General features: G+C 52.9%; 1 protein-coding gene across 3 annotated transcripts in view; it reads right to left on the reverse strand.

The window, feature by feature from the left end:
- Positions 1-23,682, reverse strand: part of ARHGEF18 (Rho/Rac guanine nucleotide exchange factor 18) — a 90,306-nt gene that overhangs the window by 44,379 nt on the left and 22,245 nt on the right. For 2 of the 3 annotated variants that reach the window (XM_030299175.2, XM_030299158.1), the window contains 5 exons: positions 22,820-22,877; positions 22,477-22,521; positions 21,906-21,983; positions 20,297-20,399; positions 20,011-20,152 (listed from right to left, as the gene is read on the reverse strand). In XM_030299175.2, the coding sequence (XP_030155035.1) occupies positions 20,011-20,152; positions 20,297-20,399; positions 21,906-21,983; positions 22,477-22,521; positions 22,820-22,877 (426 nt within the window). Of the gene's footprint in view, positions 1-15,961; positions 16,322-20,010; positions 20,153-20,296; positions 20,400-21,905; positions 21,984-22,476; positions 22,522-22,819; positions 22,878-23,682 lie in introns of those variants that run through there. The other variant, XM_030299191.1, reaches the window with a different exon arrangement.

Raw genomic sequence — 23,682 nt, forward strand, 5'->3', positions numbered from 1 at the left:
ATGAAAATGCGGGAACAAAAAACCCTCTCCACCGGGTGTTCTGACTCATTCTGATGAACAAGTTTAGCCAGTACACAGTGGCCAGCTGCCTGCAGGTGGGTCTGGAACGTTTCACCACGAGAGAACTAGGAAGGATCACTCCTAAAGGATGACTTGGACATGAGCGGTGTGGGGTTGAGGAGGGGCCAATCTGGTCAGACGGACAGAGGGGTCAGGGCTGGAAGGTGACTGCTTAAAGAGAGAACTAGATCTGACAAAGAGTGTGCGAAACCAAGGATGTGGGGAGGATGCCCTGCGCGACTCCCAGCTCCCCTTTGCTTGGTGGAACTTCGGCATCATCCACGGGTGACTGTTCAGACCCTGAAAAGCCATGTGCCACGTGAGTGTTTCTTGTGACCTGGGTCCAAGGCCAGGTGCTGAACTGTAGGGGCCCCAGCAAAACAATGGCTCCCACTCCCCCAGGCCTGGCCAGGAAGGGCAGCCTGGTTTCCTCTTTGGCGTTTTAAACAATCACGTTAATTCAACGGACTGTACAGAAGTCAACATGACGTGGGCTGCAAAACATTTCAATGAAAACAAAGGATTTTGAAAAGATTAATTCAGGTGTTGCCACTGCACCTCTGAAATCTTCCAGAAGATTTCTGGATAACTAACATTATTATTAGCTATTTAAATACAAAAAAACACTTTTATTCAGGGGATGAAGAACAAATGTTAGCAGAGGTGGCTATAAGGAGGGCAGAGGAAATCAAACACTGGACCGGGCCCAGTGGGTTTCTCTTTCACCAGATAAAAAGCATTCTGTTAAAGGCGGAAGGCAGGAAAGAAAAACATGCAAATACCATGCCAGAAAAAACCTGTTTGCTTTCAGTGGCTTGGGGAATTATCCAAGGGCACTGCATCTCTGTAAAAAGGACAACAGAAATGGTGTCAGGGGTGTTGAAGGAGTTCCCAGTGCAAACTTGCAGCTGAGAAGATGCCCTGTCCCCTTCACCTGTGTCCCTCACCAAATGTACAAAATCAGAGTCGCAACCCTAGAACCAGAATGGTAAAAGTCACGAGTCTTCTGCAGTAGTGGGCAAACTCCAGCCTGAGGGCCAGTCACCTATGTTTGTGAATAAAGTTTTATTGGAACGTAGCCACGCCCATCTTGTCTCCCTGCTGCTGGTCGAAAATATTTACTATTGGGCTCTTTAAAATTTTTTTTTTTTTTCAACGTTTTTATTTATTTTTGGGACAGAGAGAGACAGAGCATGAACGGGGGAGGGGCAGAGAGAGAGGGAGACACAGAATCGGAAACAGGCTCCAGGCTCCGAGCCGTCAGCCCAGAGCCCGACGCGGGGCTCGAACTCGTGGACCGCGAGATCGTGACCTGGCTGAAGTCGGACGCTTAACCGACTGCGCCACCCAGGCGCCCCATTTTTTTTTTTTTTTTTAAATTTTTTTTTTCAACGTTTATTTATTTTTGGGACAGAGAGAGACAGAGCATGAACGGGGGAGGGGCAGAGAGAGAGGGAGACACAGAATCAGAAACAGGCTCCAAGCCATCAGCCCAGAGCCCGACGCGGGGCTCGAACTCACGGACTGCGAGATCGTGACCTGGCTGAAGTCGGACGCTTAACCGACTGCGCCACCCAGGCGCCCCATTTTTTTTTTTTTTTAATTTTTTTTTTCAACGTTTATTTATTTTTGGGACAGAGAGAGACAGAGCATGAACGGGGGAGGGGCAGAGAGAGAGGGAGACACAGAATCGGAAACAGGCTCCAAGCCATCAGCCCAGAGCCCGACGCTGGGCTCGAACTCACGGACTGCGAGATCGTGACCTGGCTGAAGTCGGACGCTTAACCGACTGCGCCACCCAGGCGCCCCATTTTTTTTTTTTTTTTTTAATTTTTTTTTTCAATGTTTATTTATTTTTGGGACAGAGAGAGACAGAGCATGAACGGGGGAGGGGCAGAGAGAGAGGGAGACACAGAATCGGAAACAGGCTCCAGGCTCCGAGCCATCAGCCCAGAGCCCGACGCGGGGCTCGAACTCACGGAGCGCGAGATCGTGACCTGGCTGAAGTCGGACGCTTAACCGACTGCGCCACCCAGGCGCCCCATTTTTTTTTTTTTTTTAATTTTTTTTTTCAACGTTTATTTATTTTTGGGACAGAGAGAGACAGAGCATGAACGGGGGAGGGGCAGAGAGAGAGGGAGACACAGAATCGGAAACAGGCTCCAGGCTCTGAGCCATCAGCCCAGAGCCCGACGCGGGGCTCGAACTCGCGGACCGCGAGATCGTGACCTGGCTGAAGTCGGACGCTTAACCGACTGCGCCACCCAGGCGCCCCATTTTTTTTTTTTTTTTAATTTTTTTTTTCAACGTTTATTTATTTTTGGGACAGAGAGAGACAGAGCATGAACGGGGGAGGGGCAGAGAGAGAGGGAGACACAGAATCAGAAACAGGCTCCAAGCCATCAGCCCAGAGCCCGACGCGGGGCTCGAACTCACGGACTGCGAGATCGTGACCTGGCTGAAGTCGGACGCTTAACCGACTGCGCCACCCAGGCGCCCCATTTTTTTTTTTTTTAATTTTTTTTTTCAACGTTTTTATTTTATTTTTGGGACAGAGAGAGACAGAGCATGAACGGGGGAGGGGCAGAGAGAGAGGGAGACACAGAGTCGGAAACAGGCTCCAGGCTCCGAGCCATCAGCCCAGAGCCCGACGCTGGGCTCGAACTCACGGAGCGCGAGATCGTGACCTGGCTGAAGTCGGACGCTTCACCGACTGCGCCACCCAGGCGCCCCATTTTTTTTTTTTTTTTTAATTTTTTTTTTCAACGTTTATTTATTTTTGGGACAGAGAGAGACAGAGCATGAACGGGGGAGGGGCAGAGAGAGAGGGAGACACAGAATCGGAAACAGGCTCCAGGCTCTGAGCCATCAGCCCAGAGCCCGACGCGGGGCTCGAACTCGCGGACCGCGAGATCGTGACCTGGCTGAAGTCGGACGCTTAACCGACTGCGCCACCCAGGCGCCCCATTTTTTTTTTTTTTTTTAATTTCTTTTTTTTTGACATTTAGTTTTGAGAAACAGAGAGAGACAGAGCATGAACGGGGGAGGGGCAGAGAGAGAGGGAGACACAGAATCAGAAACAGGCTCCAAGCCATCAGCCCAGAGCCCGACGCGGGGCTCGAACTCACGGACTGCGAGATCGTGACCTGGCTGAAGTCGGACGCTTAACCGACTGCGCCACCCAGGCGCCCCATTTTTTTTTTTTTTTTAAATTTTTTTTTTCAACGTTTATTTATTTTTGGGACAGAGAGAGACAGAGCATGAACGGGGGAGGGGCAGAGAGAGAGGGAGACACAGAATCGGAAACAGGCTCCAGGCTCCGAGCCGTCAGCCCAGAGCCCGACGCGGGGCTCGAACTCACGGAGCGCGAGATCGTGACCTGGCCGAAGTCGGACGCTTCACCGACTGCGCCACCCAGGCGCCCCATTTTTTTTTTTTTTTTAAATTTTTTTTTTCAACGTTTATTTATTTTTGGGACAGAGAGAGACAGAGCATGAACGGGGGAGGGGCAGAGAGAGAGGGAGACACAGAATCGGAAACAGGCTCCAGGCTCCGAGCCGTCAGCCCAGAGTCCGACGCGGGGCTCGAACTCGTGGACCGCGAGATCGTGACCTGGCTGAAGTCGGACGCTTCACCGACTGCGCCACCCAGGCGCCCCAAGAAACTACTTTTTTTTTTTTTTTAATTTTTTTTTTTTTCAACGTTTCTTTTTTTTTGGGACAGAGAGAGACAGAGCATGAACGGGGGAGGGGCAGAGAGAGAGGGAGACACAGAATCGGAAACAGGCTCCAGGCTCCGAGCCGTCAGCCCAGAGCCCGACGCGGGGCTCGAACTCGTGGACCGCGAGATCGTGACCTGGCTGAAGTCGGACGCTTAACCGACTGAGCCACCCAGTTAAATATTCTCGCCCCGAGTTAAATATTTTTTGTAACGTTTATTTATTTTTGAGACAGAGAGAGACAGAGCATGAACGGGGGAGGGGCAGAGAGAGAGGGAGACACAGAATCGGAAACAGGCTCCAGGCTCCGAGCCGTCAGCCCAGAGCCCGACGCGGGGCTCGAACTCGTGGACCGCGAGATCGTGACCTGGCTGAAGTCGGACGCTTAACCGACTGCGCCACCCAGGCGCCCCATTTTTTTTTTTTTTTTAATTTTTTTTTTCAACGTTTATTTATTTTTGGGACAGAGAGAGACAGAGCATGAACGGGGGAGGGGCAGAGAGAGAGGGAGACACAGAATCGGAAACAGGCTCCAGGCTCCGAGCCGTCAGCCCAGAGTCCGACGCGGGGCTCGAACTCGTGGACCGCGAGATCGTGACCTGGCTGAAGTCGGACGCTTCACCGACTGCGCCACCCAGGCGCCCCAAGAAACTACTTTTTTTTTTTTTTTAATTTTTTTTTTTTCAACGTTTATTTATTTTTGGGACAGAGAGAGACAGAGCATGAACGGGGGAGGGGCAGAGAGAGAGGGAGACACAGAATCGGAAACAGGCTCCAGGCTCCGAGCCGTCAGCCCAGAGCCCGACGCGGGGCTCGAACTCGTGGACCGCGAGATCGTGACCTGGCTGAAGTCGGACGCTTAACCGACTGAGCCACCCAGTTAAATATTCTCGCCCCGAGTTAAATATTTTTTGTAACGTTTATTTATTTTTGAGACAGAGAGAGACAGAGCATGAACGGGGGAGGGGCAGAGAGAGAGGGAGACACAGAATCGGAAACAGGCTCCAGGCTCTGAGCCATCAGCCCAGAGCCCGACGCGGGGCTCGAACTCGTGGACCGCGAGATCGTGACCTGGCTGAAGTCGGACGCTTCACCGACTGCGCCACCCAGGCGCCCCATTTTTTTTTTTTTTTTAAATTTTTTTTTTCAACGTTTATTTATTTTTGGGACAGAGAGAGACAGAGCATGAACGGGGGAGGGGCAGAGAGAGAGGGAGACACAGAATCGGAAACAGGCTCCAGGCTCCGAGCCATCAGCCCAGAGCCGACGCGGGGCTCGAACTCGTGGACCGCGAGATCGTGACCTGGCTGAAGTCGGACGCTTAACCGACTGCGCCACCCAGGCGCCCCATTTTTTTTTTTTTTTTAAATTTTTTTTTTCAACGTTTATTTATTTTTGGGACAGAGAGAGACAGAGCATGAACGGGGGAGGGGCAGAGAGAGAGGGAGACACAGAATCAGAAACAGGCTCCAAGCCATCAGCCCAGAGCCCGACGCTGGGCTCGAACTCACGGACTGCGAGATCGTGACCTGGCTGAAGTCGGACGCTTAACCGACTGCGCCACCCAGGCGCCCCATTTTATTTTTTTTTTTTAATTTTTTTTTTCAACGTTTATTTATTTTTGGGACAGAGAGAGACAGAGCATGAACGGGGGAGGGGCAGAGAGAGAGGGAGACACAGAGTCGGAAACAGGCTCCAGGCTCTGAGCCATCAGCCCAGAGCCCGACGCGGGGCTCGAACTCACGGAGCGCGAGATCGTGACCTGGCCGAAGTCGGACGCTTAACCGACTGCGCCACCCAGGCGCCCCATTTTTTTTTTTTTTTTTAAATTTTTTTTTTCAACGTTTATTTATTTTTGGGACAGAGAGAGACAGAGCATGAACGGGGGAGGGGCAGAGAGAGAGGGAGACACAGAATCAGAAACAGGCTCCAAGCCATCAGCCCAGAGCCCGACGCGGGGCTCGAACTCACGGACTGCGAGATCGTGACCTGGCTGAAGTCGGACGCTTCACCGACTGCGCCACCCAGGCGCCCCATTTTTTTTTTTTTTTTAATTTTTTTTTCAACGTTTTTATTTTATTTTTGGGACAGAGAGAGACAGAGCATGAACGGGGGAGGGGCAGAGAGAGAGGGAGACACAGAATCGGAAACAGGCTCCAGGCTCCGAGCCATCAGCCCAGAGCCTGACGCGGGGCTCGAACCCACGGAGCGCGAGATCGTGACCTGGCTGAAGTCGGACGCTTCACCGACTGCACCACCCAGGCGCCCCATTTTTTTTTTTTTTTTTTAAATTTTTTTTTTCAACGTTTATTTATTTTTGGGACAGAGAGAGACAGAGCATGAACGGGGGAGGGGCAGAGAGAGAGGGAGACACAGAATCAGAAACAGGCTCCAAGCCATCAGCCCAGAGCCCGACGCGGGGCTCGAACTCACGGACTGCGAGATCGTGACCTGGCTGAAGTCGGACGCTTAACCGACTGCGCCACCCAGGCGCCCCATTTTTTTTTTTTTTTTAATTTTTTTTTTCAACGTTTTTATTTTATTTTTGGGACAGAGAGAGACAGAGCATGAACGGGGGAGGGGCAGAGAGAGAGGGAGACACAGAATCGGAAACAGGCTCCAGGCTCCGAGCCGTCAGCCCAGAGCCCGACGCGGGGCTCGAACTCGCGGACCGCGAGATCGTGACCTGGCTGAAGTCGGACGCTTAACCGACTGCGCCACCCAGGCGCCCCACTATTGGGCTCTTTAGAGTTAAAGTCTGCTGATCCCCGGTCTACCTTATCTGCTTGGATTGTTCTGGAAGGGAAGGCCTATTCCAACAACCCAGCAGGGCTCACTCATGTGGCATAAGAAGCACCCATTTTTAATCCCTGACACACAGAAGGGAACGGAATAAAGGAAGCAATGAAGCAGATTAACTGCGTGAAGTCATTACTGAATTCCAGAGCCCCGAAGCAGCCTATGCTGGTAGCAAACAGGTACGAGGTTGGTTTCTGAGCATCTCAAGATCTCCACGCTGCTAAGAGCGCCGGCTAGAACTATTAACGTTAAGTCAGCAACCTGCTGGTGTATTAGGAAAACTCCAAAACCTTGCAAAGACCTTCATTAGTATTCCTTTTAGAACTGCAACGGTGTGAGCTTGAATATATTTCAATGTATTTCATGTCTCAAGGTCGGGAAGAAAGCAATCGCACATACTTATGTCAGCCAGGTGCAGGGCCAGGCAGAGGGAACTGTTTTTTCCTCTCCAAATTGACAAGGCTTTTGTATTTGATGCAGGTGGTTTTTGAACGCATGGGGAAAGACGAGGGTATGTGGAGACAGGCACACAAGCAAACAGTGGACATACTGTAGTCTCAGGCACCTGTTTATGCCGTATAGCAAATGATATTCGCAGGAGATTCAGATTTGGAAGCTTTTCAAGCAAGAAACTAGCTCCCCTTAAGATCTCCTATTTCCTCTCTTCACTTACTGGGTTCCCAAGAGTGGGCCGAAGTTCAACGCCTACTTTTCACTTTACGATACCTGAAGTTACTGTGTTGTAAAGAATCTAAGAAATGAGTACCTGTAGCTCTCATTTACGAGTCACTAGAAATAGGAGGCCTTGTGGTGGGGTGAATATGGTCCCCTCAAAATGCATGGCCACCCAGAACCTCACAGAACGTGCTCTCCCTTGGAAAGAGGGTCTTTGCAAATGTAATTAAGTTAAGGACCTCGAGGTGGCATCAGCCCGGATGAAGGGCGGACCCTACATCCAAAGACTGGAGTCTGTACAAGGCAAAGAGGGAGATTTGGATGCAGAGGGAGACACAGACACAGAAACACACACAGAGGTGAAGGCCAAGTGAATATAAAGGCAGAGACTGGTGTGATGCAGCCGTGAGCCAAGGAAGTCTCGCCTGGGCAGCCTTCTAGGACCCTTCCCTAGAGCCTTCAGAGGGAGTGCAGCCTTGCAGACACCTTGACCTCAGAGTTTTAGCCCCCAGAACTGTGACAGAATACACTTCTGTTATTGTAAGCCAGTCAGGTTGTAGCAATCTATCACAGTGGTCCTAAGAAACTAGTACAGTTCTTAAAAGTCACAGCCATTAATTGTGTCGCCAAGTGCTACACCCTTTGCTGAACATTTTCCTACCGTATGTGTTGGGATCTGAAGGCAGCGTTCTGACACTGAGGATCACGACCCCTTAGCGAGCTGGGGAAACAGCTTCCCGCAAAATACAACAGGAGGGGCGCCTGGGGGGCTCAGTCGGTTGAGCGTCAGGCTTCAGTTCAGGTCATGATCTCATGGTCCATGAGTTCAAGCCCTGCGTTGGGCTCTGTGCTGACAGCTCAGAGCCTACAGCCTGCTTGGGGTTCTGTGTCTCCCTCCCCTGTTCTTTCCCTCTCAAAAATAAATAAACATTAAAAAAATGTAAAAAGAAATAAAAACAAAAAAACATAAAACAACAGAATATGCCAGTTTATCATGACTAATAAAGATGAGTATTTAGTAAAACTTTGGATCCCGTCGCACATGCACATATGTATGTGTGTGTGTGCGCGCTTGCTTACACGTGCTTACGAGGTTACAACGTAAAACGTTAGTTTTCATTGTGGTCGTGGTCAAAACCAAACACACTATAGAGTCCCAGAAGCCCCTGTCTTTGGGCCCATCTACATGGTGAACCTTCTAGACCAATGGAAAGCTACCTACTTTGGCAAATCTTCAAGGACAAAGTTACTCGGTGTTTGGTTAGTTTTACCATCTAGAAGGCTGTCAGATTTCACTTTACCTCTTGTCTCTGCTTATTTTGACTGTAGATCAGTTGTTCAATTGACCTAAGTATTTATGGGACAGTGTAAGGACGATCCAGATGGGGAGGCAGTGGCCAAGAAGCCCCCAGAGCATGGAGCCAACCACATCACCAGAGACAGGGCAGAAAACACTCCCATCAGGTCAACAGATTAAAACAGGCCAGTGTCCCTGGGGCAGTCTGTGTACACAGTGGCGTGGCCCATATCACCCTTCTTCTAATGCTCATGTTGCCACAGATTAAAAAACAGATTCAGGCTACCACATAGATGAGCCTTAAAAACATTTATATATGAGGGGCGCCTGGGTGGCTCAGTCAGTTGGGCGTTGGGACTTCGGCTCAGGGCGTGATCTTGCAGTCTGTGGGTTCGAGCCCCACATCGGGCTCTGGGCTGAGAGCTCAGAGCCTGGAGGCTGCTTTGGATTCTGTGTCTCCCTGCTTCTCTCTCAAAAATAAATAAACATTAAAGAACCCCCCCCCCCGAAAAAAAAACCACATTTATATACGAAACGCCCAGAACAGGCAAATCTAGAGACAGGAAGTAGAGTCGAGGTCGCCAGAGGCTTGGGAAAAGGAAACGCGGAGTGACAGCTAATAGGTACTTGATTTCCTTCTGGGGTGATGAGAATGTTTGGGGTGCTGAGTGGTGATGGTTGCACAATTCTGTAAATATACTGAAAACCACTGAATCATCCACATTAAAGGGATGTATGTTATGGTATGTGAATTATAATATCCCTGTTTTTAAAAGCAGCCAGCAGAACGGACGACTCTGTGAACAGCAGGGAGGTCCCAGCAAGCAGGGGACCAGAGGGCCTTCCCTGGGATCAGACCTTTGGGAACATTCTAGAAGAGGGAGGTTTTGGCTTCCTGCTAATAAGCCGGGTGGAGCTAATGACACTAGTGAAAGCACTAACTTACAAGATGTGACTTATAATTAACCCTCAAACTTCCAGAGCCGGCCGCGGTGGCTGCCCTCCACGTTTAAAAATTGTTTTTGTTTATTTATGTGTATTTTCTGCACTCTGTTAATGAAGTGTATATATTTCTAAGATTAAGAAGGAGGAGGAGGGGGAGGAGGAAAGAGCTAAGTTGTGTTCACTCTTGCCACCCCGGAAGCTGGTACCGAATGAACGGACGAACACACGCAGACACTGCGGAGCCCCTCACGACAGTTCCGACCCTACAGACTAAGGAGGCTGTTAAGCTTCTAGTTCTACAGACAGGGAGCTGAGGATCAGAGTGTTCACGGAGCATCTCTGATGCCTCGGAAGCCGACGTGAGCCCTCTGCTGCCACCCTCCTGCTCTGGGCGCTCACGTGTGTACATGTGCGTACGTGAAGTGGAAACCAGAGTGGCCTGAGGGAGGCCTGCAGAACGCTGAGTAAAGCCCGGAGCACCAGAAACTTCCATAGTAGAAGGAAGTGCTGGAAAGGGCTGGGGGCGGGTCCCGAGTCAAATGAGAAGCTTGGGCTCTCAAGCAACGGAGATGGACACTGGGCGTAGGGGTCCCCCACGGCTGCTGTAGCAAAGGACCAGGAACCCTGGCCTGGCCGAGATCAGCACAAACTATTCCCCGAGGGCGCTGGAGGGCAGAAGGCGGAGGGCGGCCGCCTTCTGGAGGCTCCAGGGGAGAACCCGTTCCCGGCTTCCAGTGGCACCTGCACGACCCGGCTTCCCGCCCCTCCTCCATCTTCCAGGGCAGCAGCGAGGCCCTTCCAACCTCCCTCTGACCCCTGCTTCCACCGTCACACCTCCTTCTCTCACCCCGACCCTCCTGGGTAACCCGGGCTCATCCATCTCCAGATCCTCAGTCACACCTGCAAAGTTCCTTTTGCCACAGAGGGTCACATATTTGCCATCTCGGGGGTGACCCGGGGGCCCTCGTCCTGCCTACCGCACCTAGGACGTTTTCGGGACATCGGCGTGGGGGGAAGAGGTGGGCTATAAATCACCTAACAGAGGAGAGACGCAGGCGGCCCTCCGGTCCCCCAGGCCACAACTCTCCACGCAGAACGTACCGCGGGGAGGCTGAGGGCGGCTGATTCCTGCTCGGAGCGGACAGAAAAGCCCCAGAATTCCCAGGGCTTCCACCTCTGGTCCCACGAGCACACTAACCAGACCACGGCTCTCCGGTCACACTTGATCTCTGATGGGTTTCGCATCACTCAGCTGCCAGGCTGTCTGCCTCTCTCCCTCTTACCTCCAACGTCGAGGAGGGAGTGAGTACTGCCCCGCCCCGCCCCCACTCCGTCTCACAGCAGTGCAGCCTCAGGGCCCCTGATGCTCATCAAGGCCTACTTTTCTTCCCGTCCTTAGACCCTGGAAGCCTTGGGATGGGGTGGATGGGGGGGTGGGGGTGGGGAGAGGCTCTGATAGGAGGGCAGGGCACACGGCTTCCCCCTCTCCAGCACAAGATAAACTTGAGAGAGGGCCAGACTGGTCATACCAACAGCACCTACAAGCCTCGGGTGCCCCGGCTGCGTTAGAAGAGTTCCCCTAGCTGATGACCTCAGGGCCCGCTGCCCGCCTGGTCACCTACATCACACTCTCTCCCACACCGCCACATGAGCCCTGACACACCCACCTTTGAGCAGATCCAAGTCTGACCTCTTCCCCACTGCCCCTGTTTAGGCCAAGGTCATTTCCCAACGTGCCTCCCTGTCTCCAGCCTTGGACTCTTCCAAGCCAGCCTCCACCCACTGACAAGCAAGGGCCATAAAGTCCTCCAGGGTAACACCCCAGCCTGTAAAATGCCCATCTCAGCGCTTCCTGGCTAGCACGTCTTTCCCGACTCTGCCTTTCACACACGCCGTCCCCCTCTGTCACTGCTGCTGAGTCTCGGCCTAACCCCCGCCCCTCAGGAGAGAGAGGACTTTCCTGCCCGTTCTGACCCCACATCTCTGCCTCAACCCTCGTCACAACGGATGGCACACGGGACTCAGTGACAGGGAGCGGTCTGTAATCAACTTTAGGAAAGCAAGAATCTATTAGCGCCAACAATCCAACCCAGGCTATTTGTGTTGGAGCGATGTTCCCTTTTTCTTTAGGGTTTTCTGATCCTGCCCCGTTGGATTTCTAGCCACCTACTCTCAAACCACTCCTTACAATTCTGTCCCGTGACTATTTCCACTGTGCTTCTAGTTCTCATCCCGTGGCTTTTCCTTCTTCTCTTATGCCACAGCTTTACTGAGATGGAATTCATGTACCACACAACTCACCCTTTTAGAGGGTAAGGCTGGATGGCTGTTAGTATATTCAGTATCGTGTATCTATCACCACGGTTTTTTTTTTTTTAAATTTTTTTTTTCAACGTTTATTTATTTTTGGGACAGAGAGAGACAGAGCATGAACGGGGGAGGGGCAGAGAGAGAGGGAGACACAGAATCGGAAACAGGCTCCAGGCTCTGAGCCATCAGCCCAGAGCCCGACGCGGGGCTCGAACTCACGGAGCGCGAGATCGTGACCTGGCTGAAGTCGGACGCTTAACCGACTGCGCCACCCAGGCGCCCCTCTATCACCATGGTTTTAGAACATTCTCATCATCCCCGAAAGAAACCCTGCGCCCCTTGGCTGTCACTCCCGGTGCTCCTCTTCCCCCCCCCCCCCCCCCCCGCAACCACTACTCTATCTTTGGTCTCTACGGAGTTGCCCACTCTGGACAGTTCACATAAATGGAACCAGGAGACACGCAGCCTTTGGGGACTGGCTTCTTTCCCTCAGCATGCCGTTTTCAAGGCTCATCCGTGTTGTCACCTGTAGCCGAATGTCATTCTTTTGTTGTGGGTGAAAAATACTCCACTGAATGGACGGGTCACATTTCACGTTTCCGTTCATGGGACGGCCATTTGGGTTGGCTGTTGTGAATAACGCTCCTGTGAGTGTGTGTGCCCGTTCTGTGCGGGCCTATATAGTCACCTCCCTTAGGCGCAGATTCCCTAGGGGTGGAATTTGGAGATCATACGGTAACTCTGTGTGACTTTTGGAGGAACCGCTAGACGGTTTTTCCACAGTGGCTGCCCCATTCTACAGCCCCGTCAACAGTACATAGGAGGGTCTCAATTTTTCCACCTCCTCATCTCTCTTTCATTTCTCTGATGAGAAGCCTCCAAATGGCCACTGCAAAAGATCGCAAGGACCGTCACTGACCATATCCTGGGGTCATGAGCGCCACAGAGCTGACTCCCTCACTGCTTCGTAACCCACCGGTCCACCACTGTTTTTTTGCTCTACAATATGTCCGGTCAGTTACTATCCATTTCAGTCTTGTGTGGGGACCGGTGAGCACACTGGCCCCTGCTGCGGACGACTTCACGATTTATTATTCTTTCTAAATTCGCTTGTGCTCTGCAAGGTCATCTCAGCAAACTAAGAGTTATCCGTAAACAGTGCCTAGTTGTCCTTATGCACAGGAACATGCTGGATTCCAGCCAAGTAATTTGATGTGGTCCTTCCTTCCCTCTGTCCCATGTGGCAATGGAGTCACGGAGCCCCTGCGTAGGCCACCTCTTTCTTTTGCCTTTCTCTCCTCCTGAAACTCACCCACAAGAATAACCAGATGATAAAACGGTCTGAATTAGATAGTGGTGACAGTTGCACAATTCTGGGAAAGTCCTAAGAATCACTGAAGGGGGCACCTGGGTGGGTGGCTCGGTCAGTTAAGCACCCGACTCTGGATTTCTGCTCAGGTCATGATCTCAAGGTTCACAATTTTGAGCCCCACAACGGGCTTCACGCTGATGGTGCAGAGCTTGCTTGGGATTCTCTCTCTCTCTCTCTCTCTCTCTCTCTCTCTGCCCCTCACCCGTGCACTCTCTCTTTCTCTCTCAAAATAAACTTAAAAAAAAAAAAACAAACAACCACTAAATAATTTACCACACATTAAAAGGGTGAATTTTATGGTAGGTGAATTCTATCTCAATAAAGCTGTTACATAAAGAAAAAGGGTGGCTCAGTCAGTTAAGCATCTGACTTTGGCTCAATTCATGATCTCGAGGTTGTGTGAGTTCGAGCCCCGCATCAGGCTCTGTGCTGACAACTCAGAGCCTGGAGCCTGCTTCAGAGTTTGTGTCTCCCTCTCTGCCCCTCCCCTGCTCGTGTTATCTCTCTCTCAAAAAATAAATAAACATTAAAAAATTAAAAAAAAAAAAACAGTGATAGGAGTTTAAAATGTAACCACACAGGGTATGTTAAATCTTTAGAATATTGGTTTCAAGATATGATGTAAATCAGCTGGTGTGTTTGCTACTTTGAACATAACCAACTGCGACTTTATACTCAGTTGAAAACTAAGCAAAAGCAGAGAAGCCAGCGGGCTGAGTTTTACACTCGCGGGCAATTTTAACAACAAACACGAAGCACAGTAGCAGGGGTCCCTCCACTGAGGACATTACTTTAATCACTTTGCTCCCTCCCCCCAACAGTCACATTCCTCCTCCAGAAAATTCCTACGGGCAGCTGCGGAGCTGTGACCGGAATTGTTCTGCACCTGGAGAAAGGGTTTTCAAAACACGGCAGGCAGCTCTCCACCGCTTTCAGGGGAGAAGTAAAACCCAACTAATAAATAACAAAGAAACAAACTATTTGGACTTCATAAAGGTCTTTGAGTTTTAAATTACTTGAGAGAGCCGAGATGAAAACGTTTTCAAAGTCTTGAAGAAACGGAAACGGGACTTAGGATGAATGAGGAAGAAAGAAGGAGACCTTGACACAAGGATCAGAAATATGCTAAACATGTGGTAGGTAAACACCCAGGGAGGCACAGCTGGTGACCACAGCCCTAGTCCCAGGGGCTGGTGACAAGGGTAATGGCCCTGCGGCCAGCGGTAATTGCTACTGTGTGACAAGAATGAAAATTATAACACAGCTTACACCAGAAACAATGTACATGCCACTTCAGCCTTCAAAGTGAGGGCATTGTAAAGTCAATTTAGGGAAAAAAGAGACAGAGAGAGAGAGAGAAAGAAAAGAATCAAAGAATCGCTTTTTCCATTTCTCTGTGCATGCCATTTAAAAATGAAATAAGCTATTCAACCCCCAAATTATGTTTACAAGAACTGCATTTATTATGCCTTCTGGCACTATGCTCCTATTCCCTTTAGAACAACCTTTTTTCTCAAAAGGGCTTGACCTAGAGAATAGCCAACTACTGATAAAGTGTACACTTTGACCCAGTCCAAACAACAACTGAGATGCTCGCGTTTTCCAGGCTCTTTATTATTGTCAACCTCAAAATACAAGTCTGGGGGCATGCACATACACACGGCATAAATAACATTTACTGAGTATTCACTGTAAGCAAGGCACTCTGCTATGCACTTTACCCGTCTTGTCTGGACGAATCGCTAACCAATACTTATTCCCATTTTAAAGATGGGGAGACTGAGGCTTAGCAACGTTACGGCGCTAAAATGTGACGGCCCTGGGACCACAGCCCAGATTTGACTCGACACTCAAGCCTGCGCTCTTGGCACTTCTCCACACAATTTCAGGGTTAACCATTCACCCAGCCAGATATGCAATGTATCACCTGTAAAATCATCTCCAAATCGCCCGAGGCCATGGGGCTGTTTATGAGGTCCTGAACTGTCTCTTGTCGACAAGAAAAAGGCCCTTTAAGGCTTTTGGCTGGATGGAGTTCCACTCTCCCCAAATGAACGAAGGGGGTAGAGCTGTGTCCTTCACTTCCAGGTAAAACTTAAAGAGAACCCCCCCCCCCCCGCCCACCAAGAAAACTTTTTACGCTCTGCGCCAGCCATCTCTTCTAAGGCTTCCATCCCAACAGAGCAACAGGTAAAAAAGATCGGGGGACGGTAAGGACCACAGACCATGCAAAGATCAAGGGCCTCTCGTTCATCCCTGCAAAGAAAGCAGCACCGCAACATCTAAAATTCTTCCATAAGGAACTGGAGGATGATCCAAAGCACACACTCTTGGTAGAGTTTTGTTGCCCAGACGCTCTCTAGCTCGGAGGGCGTCCGCTCCACGGAGGGAGTTCTGCACAGAGGCCTGAAGCACCACAGAGCTGGTCACTGTTTATGCTTATCACTATATCCCCGGTCCCGCCCCGGGCGCTCCAGAACCTGGACCCCGGAGACCTGAGCTGGGGGGAGGCTGCACCGCCCGAGGGCTGGAGCTCGGATGGCGCCGGCGGGCACCGTCTGCACCTCTGCCTTCGCCAGCTGGAGCCCACATGCACTGAAGGGGCAGCCTGAACGGCAGGACCCGCCCTCCAGTTTGGAAGACTCCAGGGGGGCCCAACCCGAGGCTGAAGCAGCCCCGGGGGTCCGGCGCCCCAGGCCACCCCCGGGGCTCGACGGCGCGTTCCCGGGGCCCGAGGCCTCCCTCCCGAGCTCCGTTCTCCTCGGGCCCGTCCCGCTGCCCTCACCTGGCCCGGTCCCCGCAGGCCGTTCGCCGCCGCCTCCGCCGCCGCCGCTGCCGCCCGGCCTCCTAGGATCCACCGCAGCCCGCCGCACGGGGCCGGAAGTGGGAAGCCGCGCGGGAGAGCTGCGCACGCGCGTGCCCGCCCCGGGGGGCGGGTCAGAGGGCGTGGGCCCGGAAGGGGGCGTGGCTCGCGCGGGCTTTGCTTCAGGCTGAGCCTGGAGCTGCGGGGAGGGTCCTCCGCCGGCACCCCGGGACCGAACAGGGAGTGGGGACCCCGGGACCGAACAGGGAGGGTCCCTGCGGTGAGGGTGAGGGCGATCCTTGTGGGGGCGGGTCAGCGGGGCTGGGGGGATATCTTGAGGGAATCAGGGGTGCCTGGAGCCGGGGATCGGCGGGCGCCGGCGGACGTCGCAGGGGACCGAGGCCCAGGGCGAGGAGTCTAAGGACAGGGTACAAGAAATGGACCGAACAGGTCTGTCACCTGCGAAGAAGGGGCAGCGTGGATTGCAGGAAGTTAGACAAGTCTGGGGAAAAGCCATATGGCTCTCAAGTCGTTCCAGACACCCCTACATGGGTCTGTCCAGATACCCAAAACTCATACTAGACACCCAGGCAGGTGCCATCAGATACTCAAAACATGCTTTCGGGTACCCCAAATAGGTCAGACACCCTACCTAGATCTGTTAGTTACCCCCCCCAAACGATCCAGAATCTGAAAAACATGCCAAATTACCCCAAAGTACCAGACATCTTCACCCAGGAGCCATCAGACACCCCCAGATAGAAACGTGTCAAAAACCCTACTCAGAAAGTTCTAGAGGCTCCCCCCAAACACATACCAGATACCTCTGACACAGATACTGCCAGATACCCCCATACAGGTGTCCAGAGTCTAAAATACATGCCAGACCTCCCAACACACACAGAAAAAAATGCCAGATGCCTCCCCTCCCCCAGTGTCAGCACTCCCTCGGGCACCATCAGACATCCGGGCTCTGAGGCTGCCCCACCCCTTCCCAGGCCCACCCCTGGTGTGGCAGTGGGGCAGTAACCAGGAGAGGAGCCAAGCACCTCTTTCGCCCAAGGTTCAAGCTGGCCAACCAAGCTGAGATCGTTCCAAGCCAAACCCACTTCAAAACACCCACAATCTGTGGTCGAGAGCCCTCAGTTCAGAAACAGGGTAGCAGAGTTCCCAAGCGACCTGCCTGCAGTTGAAGTCCATTGCATCATGGTCAAGAGAGGGAACACGTCCAGGAAATTGGAGGTTCCGGAAGCACAGGGACGTGCTTCCTCAGAGGTCAGAAGCCCTGACACAGGTGCTTTTGAGGTCTCAATGGATGTGTAAATGCTCACTCTCAGAGTTCCTATGACTTTGGGACTTTATTCCAAAGGCAATGGGGAGCGATTGACGATTTTAAGCAGGAAAAGTGGCAGGCTCCTTATTTCTATAGCTACCTTGGATATAGAAACCTTCAGGTTGATACAATTCTCCCCTAAACGTAGACACCAACTTTCTCAAGAGCCTGGCAAAAAGGAGAGGTATCTCTTATCTTTCTTGTATGTATCCAACCGCTCTGCATTTATTAAGTCCCTGTCACGGGCCAGGGACTCTGCTAAGAGCTAAGGACACGTTGGGAACATGTGGCAGTGTTTCTCAGTCTTGGAGCTGTTGGCAATTGGGGCTGGATGGTTCTCTGTTGTCGGGGGGTGTTCTGTGTTGGAGGATGTTGAACAGCACCCCTGGCCTGTATCCACTAGATGCAAGTAGCACCCCAGTTCCGACGACAAAAAAAAAAAAAGGCCTCCCGATATTGCCAATGTCCTCTCGGCTAACAGCAACTGCCCTAAGAGACACTCGGACACGGATACGGTCGCCTAATCCACAATCCAGGCCTCCTGGGGGACGTGGCCGTGGCTTTGGGTTAAAGGGTGAGTAAGAGTTATGCGGCCGAGGGAGTTCCGGGAACAGCACTGAATGAGCAAGGTGCGGGTGGTGTATGTGGGCAAAAGTGGAGAGGTAGGCGGGGTCAGACCATGGGGAACCTCAGAGGTCAAGGCCATTAACAAGACTGTCCGGAATGGTGTTCTGTCAGCGGGGCTGGTCTCTGGGAAAGCATCTCCGCTTTACCCCTGGCGACCTGCCCTCCGTAATTACCTGGAGCGTGACTCATTCCCTGTTCTGCGGAACTTCCTGTGGAGCTGTTTCCTCTAAGGGACAGATAGTAACGTCTGGCTTTGAATGCCTCCAGCGGTAGGTAGGTTTGTGGCTCGTTAAACCTGGGGGGGCAGGTACTCTCAGCCTGCTGGGAGTGAGTCACGGCCGTTGTGGCCCCACAGGCCTCCTTACACAGGCATGGGGGTATGGTTGGGGGTCTGTGGTTTCGACGCTAGCTTTAACTCGACGATAAAGGGTGATGATGATGGACGCTACGTACCCCTACGTACCAGGCACCATGCTAAGGGCACCCCACATATTTTCCTTTACACAAACTCGAATCTTCTGTGATCTCAAAGATCGGTCCTGAAAATTGTCTCCAGGAGGCAGACCTTGATTCCCGCCATCCTGAGAGTATGTTGCATTGAGTTACTTGTTGCCAAAGCACAGAGTAGGGAAAGGGAAAAGATAGTCACCTGGCAGGTGTAACCTTAACCAGGGGGTGAAGGTTAATATCCTCAGGGGTGTTATGTCGATAGCACTTATCCCCTGATAGGAGGAGGCAAGAAGGTTCCTGAGCCTATAACCCTAATTATGAGAAAGCATGGGACACACCCAGATGGGGGACATCGTACTAGAAACCCGGCTGATACTTCTCAAGACCGTGAAGGTCACGAGCAATACAGAAAGACTGAGGAAACTTCACAGACCAGAGAAACTAGGGAGACAGGATGACTAAAGATAATACAGTATTCTGAGTTGGGTCCTGAAACAGAGAGAACCTGAGTGGAAGAAGAAATCTGGTGAAATCTGAGGAAAATCTAGTTTGATGAATAATACTGCCCCCCGGGAGCCTGGGTGGCTCAGTGGGTTAAGCTTCCGACTTCGGCTCAGGCCATGATCTCCTAGTTCATGGGTTCAGGCCCCACATCCGGCTCTGTGCTGACAGCTCAGAGCCCGGAGCCTGCTTCTAATTCTGTGTCTCCCTCTCTCTCTGCCCCTCCCCCACTCATGCTCTGTCTCTCTCTCTCTCTTTCAAAAATAAATAAACATTTTTAAAAAAACTTAAAAACTTACTGCACCAATGTTGGTTCCTAAGTTAGGACAAATGTACTGTGGTCACAGGTGATGCTAACATGGCAGGAACCGGGAGAAAAGTTAGAAAGCGACCCTGTCTTTTGTCTCCACTTTTCTGTGGTTCTAAAATTAAAAGTCTAGGGACACCTGGAGGGCTCAGTTGCTTGAGCGTTGGACTTAGGCTCAGGTCATGATCTAGAGGTTCGTGAGTTCGAGCCCCGCATCGGGCTCTCTGCTGTCAGTGCGGAGCCCGCTTCGGATCCTCTGTCCCCCTCTCTGATCCTCCCCCGCTCGCACACGCACTCTCTCCCTCTCAAAAATAAACGAAGGTTTAAAAATTAATAGAAAATTAAACTGAAAGTCCGGGGGGGGGGAAAGGGGGCTACTCACCCCCTCTGGAGGGGTAGGAGGAGTTCGTTTGTTGTGCCAAAATACTGCTAAGAGTTGTATATAGACTCTGCAGAGTGGGGGTGGGGTGGGATGGTCAGCGTCCCTAACCCCCACGTTGTTCAAGCGTCTGCTGTGCAATTCTGTTTGTTCGAACCATCCAGATCGTGGTATTTTGTCAGGCAGCCCTAGCTAACCCACCGCCTGAGTCAGAATTTTGCCAGAGGATTTTTGCAACGACGAAAAACCGAGGTAACCACAGGGTCCCTGCCCCTAGGGCCCCGGTGCTCTCCAGGGAGCCTCCACTTGGCAGGGGTGAAGTGGGCTGAGGGAGTAACCAGCACAGGTGGCCACGAGAGAGAGAGAGATTTAGAGGCAGTAAAGTTGAGAGACCGGCTGCCATCCGGAGGGTTGGGCGGGGCCACCGGACTCACCAGAGCTCAGGAAGGGTTTGCCGCACAGGGGACAGCTGGAGTGGCCGACGAACGTCCCCTGGGCCAGCTGGTGCCCATGGATGCATTCCTTCCTCTCTCTAGCATCCTGACCCTTGTCCTTTGGTTGTGCTGGGCTCTTCCCCTGTGGGGGACAGAAGCGAACCTCAGAACGCCCCGCGCATTCGGATCTCCCTGGCGTCACAGGGCTCCAGGGCCAGGGGCAACCTGACAATGTGGAGAAGGTGGACGGGGTACCCACCCCCACCCCGGTCCGGCGCCCCCTGACCTTCTCCTTCTGTCTGGTGACTCTACAGCGGAGGGAGCTCAGTCTGCGTTTCACCCTGGTGCTCCTGTCACTCCGCTCAATCCTTCTGGCGCTGTCTTCGCTCCTAAGGGGTGGAAAGATGAACAGGGAGGGGCGGCAGGCCCAGGTCGCTCCTGGACCCCACGTGGAATTTGTCCCCCGCGGCCCCCTCATCCTGTTTCGCTTCTTCTGTGGTCCCCGCACTCTCTCCTCCCTCCTCTCAATCACTTATTCACTCAACAAACACAGATGGTTACCAAGTTCCAGGAGATGGGGGTACCGGGTTCACAGAGGGGACTGCGACATGGTCTCAAGCTTGGGGTCCCTCAGCGGGCCCAGGCTGGAAATCTTGGCTCTGTCCATTTCTGCCTCCTCCCTGCTATTCACCCGCGACCCCACCTTCTGATCAGCCTACAAATCCTGCCCATTCTTCCTTTGGGGTATCTCTCAAATCCTGCTCTCCTCTTCCCCCTTACATCCCAGCCCCAGTTCACTGTCACGCCTCTCCTGGATTACCGGCACCCCCTCATTTAATGAATACAGTTGACCCTTGAACAACGCAGAGGTTGGGGCGCCAACCCCCTGCACAGTCAAAAATCCGTATATAACTTCTGACTCCCCCACAACTTAGCTACTGAAAACGTAAACTGTCAATTAACACATTTTTTATGTGTTATAGGTATTAGGTACTGTGTGCTAACAATAAGGCAAGCTAGAGAAAAGATGTTACTACAAAAATCACAAGGAAGAGGGGCGCCTGGGTGGCTCAGTCGGTTAAGCGTCCGACTCTTGATTTCAGTTCAAGTCATGATCTTGCGGTTCGCGGGTTCGAGCCCTGCGTGGGGCTCTGCGCGGATTCCCCGTCTCCCTCTCTATCTCTGCCCTTCCCCACTCGCTTTCTCTCTCTCGAAAATAAATAAACGTTTTTTTTTTTTTAAAGAAAATCATAAGGAAGAGAAAATACATTTAGGGTCCTGTACAAATATTTATTGAAAAAAATCCACAAATAAGTGGACCCGCGCAGTTCAAACCCGTGTTGTTCAAGGATCAACGTTATTTATTGAGTCGGCAGCAAACAAACCCAGCCCCTGCGGAATCTATCCACTGGAGGGAGATCCACACCTCCAGTCTGCAGACCCTGCCCTCCCCCCAGCCCAGTCTGTGCTCGCCATTACCAATCACCAGAGAGCGGTGCTCCAGAGGCACAGAGGTGATCTGACCCCTGCTGACTTCCCTCACCTTCCCTCTTCCCAGCCCCACCCTGACACCATTCCTTAGGCCTTTCCGTTCCCCGGGAAGGCACCCCTTTCTTGCCCCCGTCCTCCTCCCCATGTGTTGGTGAACCCCTACTCTTCCATCGGAAGCCAGCTCAAGCCTTCGCCTCCTCCAGGAAGTCCTCCTCTGCCATCCAAGGTGTATGAGGTGCCTCCCCAGCCCCTACCTCCATCGTTGCCCTGGCAGTTCCAGTGAGAGGATGCGGGGGGGACCCCACCTCCCGCCCCCAGCTTAGGGTCCTGCATAGAGGGCCACTGGTAGAGGGGCTCAAAGCCAGGGCGGGGCCCCAGCCCGAGACTCCCACTTGCAAACTTACTCAGACAGGAACTCAAACCAGGTGAGGTTTGAGTGGGCTTCTCCGGGGCTCACTGACAAGCGAGCCCTCTGTCGGGCCCTGCAGGGTCAGAGGGGACAGACGCGTGGGTTGGCAGCCCCTCCTTCCCCAGATGTCCCATCTCCTGCCTCTCCCCCCACCCCCACCTTCCGGTGCCCTGGAGCCACATCCAGGACCCCACCATCCCTCCCACTGTGGGCTCTATCCACGGTCACTGTGACTGGTTTCCCAGCAGAGGCGGGGGGGTAACACCTCTCGGCCAAACAAAATCAGCACGTCAGGAAGACTTTCTAGCAAATGGCAGTGTCTTGGGAAAGAAGCATCGTTTCTCATTTGTGTACAGGTACCTTCTGGGCTGGGTCCCCCCGCCCCCCTCATGTCCCCTGTCCTTTCCCACGTGCATTCCTCCCCCCACCTCTCCCATCCCTGTTTTCTCCCCTATCTCCCCGTCTTGTCCACACCTGTCCCTGCAGGCTTTCTCCCCACACTGTCCTTCACGTCTGGTCTGTCTTCCCAGCCCCGTTCCCTGACGCGTGTCCCCCTTCCCACTCACCCGTGGTACTGGCGAAGTTCCTCAAGCACCTTCTGGACAATCAGCCTGGGGTAGGGGGCGGGGGAAGTGTGTAAAAACAGCGCACCGTCGCCCTGGTTGTAGACACATCCCCCAAGATGCACTGTGACTGCCCAGCCGGTCCCCAGGTCCCCATCCAGCCCCTGCCCGGGAGGCTCAGCTCCTTCCCTGATGCCATAGTGAGAACCTTTCCGAGGGGCCTGGGTCTCTCCTCTGGGAGAGGGATGGGGTGGGAGAGAAGACCGAGGTCGCGGGGGGCTTGGGAGGGACCCCCGCCTTGGCGGTCCCCTGGGGGTCCCCTCCCCACCGCGAGGCAGACACTCACACGTGATCCGGTTCCACGTGGTCCTTTTCCATGCACTCCAGCACCGGCGGCTCCAGGCCTGGAAGCGGCCCCCACCCCAGGAGGCATAGGTGTCAGGGGGCTCTGGGGCAGGCCGGCCCTGTGTGGACCCCCTCTGACCCATCCCTGCGGAACTGGAGACCGTCCAGAGGGGGCTTGCCACTCGGGGAGGGGAGGCACCAAGGGGGCAGAGATCCAGTGTTGGAAGCACAGCCCTGTTCCCCCCCCCCCCCCCCCCGCCCCCGCACCGCACCGTGTCTCAGGAGTGCTTACTGTATGCCAAGTGCTGTGCACAGGTATGCTCAGTGAAGCCCCAGGTAGCCCCCCGGAGATATGCTCATTGCTCCCTTCTTACAGAGAAAGCCACAAGGGCTCAGAGATTTCTAGCAAGCGGTAGATCTTGCGGTTTGTGGGTTCGAGCCCTGCGTCGGGCTCTGTGCTGCCAGCTCAGAGCCTGGAGCCCGCTTCGGTTTCTGTGTCTCCCTCTCCCTCTGCCCCTCCCCTGCTTGTGCTCTGTCTCTCTCTGTCTCTGTCTCTGTCTCTCTCCCCAAAATAAATAAACATTAAAAAAAATAAAATTAAAAAAAAAGAAAAGTGGTAGTTTTGGGTTTGGGCTTTGGGTATATCCGACAGCAGAGAGACACAGGCTCTTAGGACAGAGATTCAGAGATAACGAGGGAGACGAAGGAGGGGACAGAGGCGGAGACAGAAGAGCCCTAGGTGAGCGAGGGCATTGAGGTGGTGCGGTCCACTCTGGCTGGAGGCCCAGAAGGATGGGGCAGATGCCGGAGGCCTCTCCCCCTCTGCCCCACCCCCCACAAGGAGTAGGGCCCAGTTCCTGCCCC

Source organism: Lynx canadensis, chromosome A2, assembly GCF_007474595.2.
Source record: "Lynx canadensis isolate LIC74 chromosome A2, mLynCan4.pri.v2, whole genome shotgun sequence".
Taxonomy (NCBI): Eukaryota; Metazoa; Chordata; class Mammalia; order Carnivora; family Felidae; genus Lynx; species Lynx canadensis.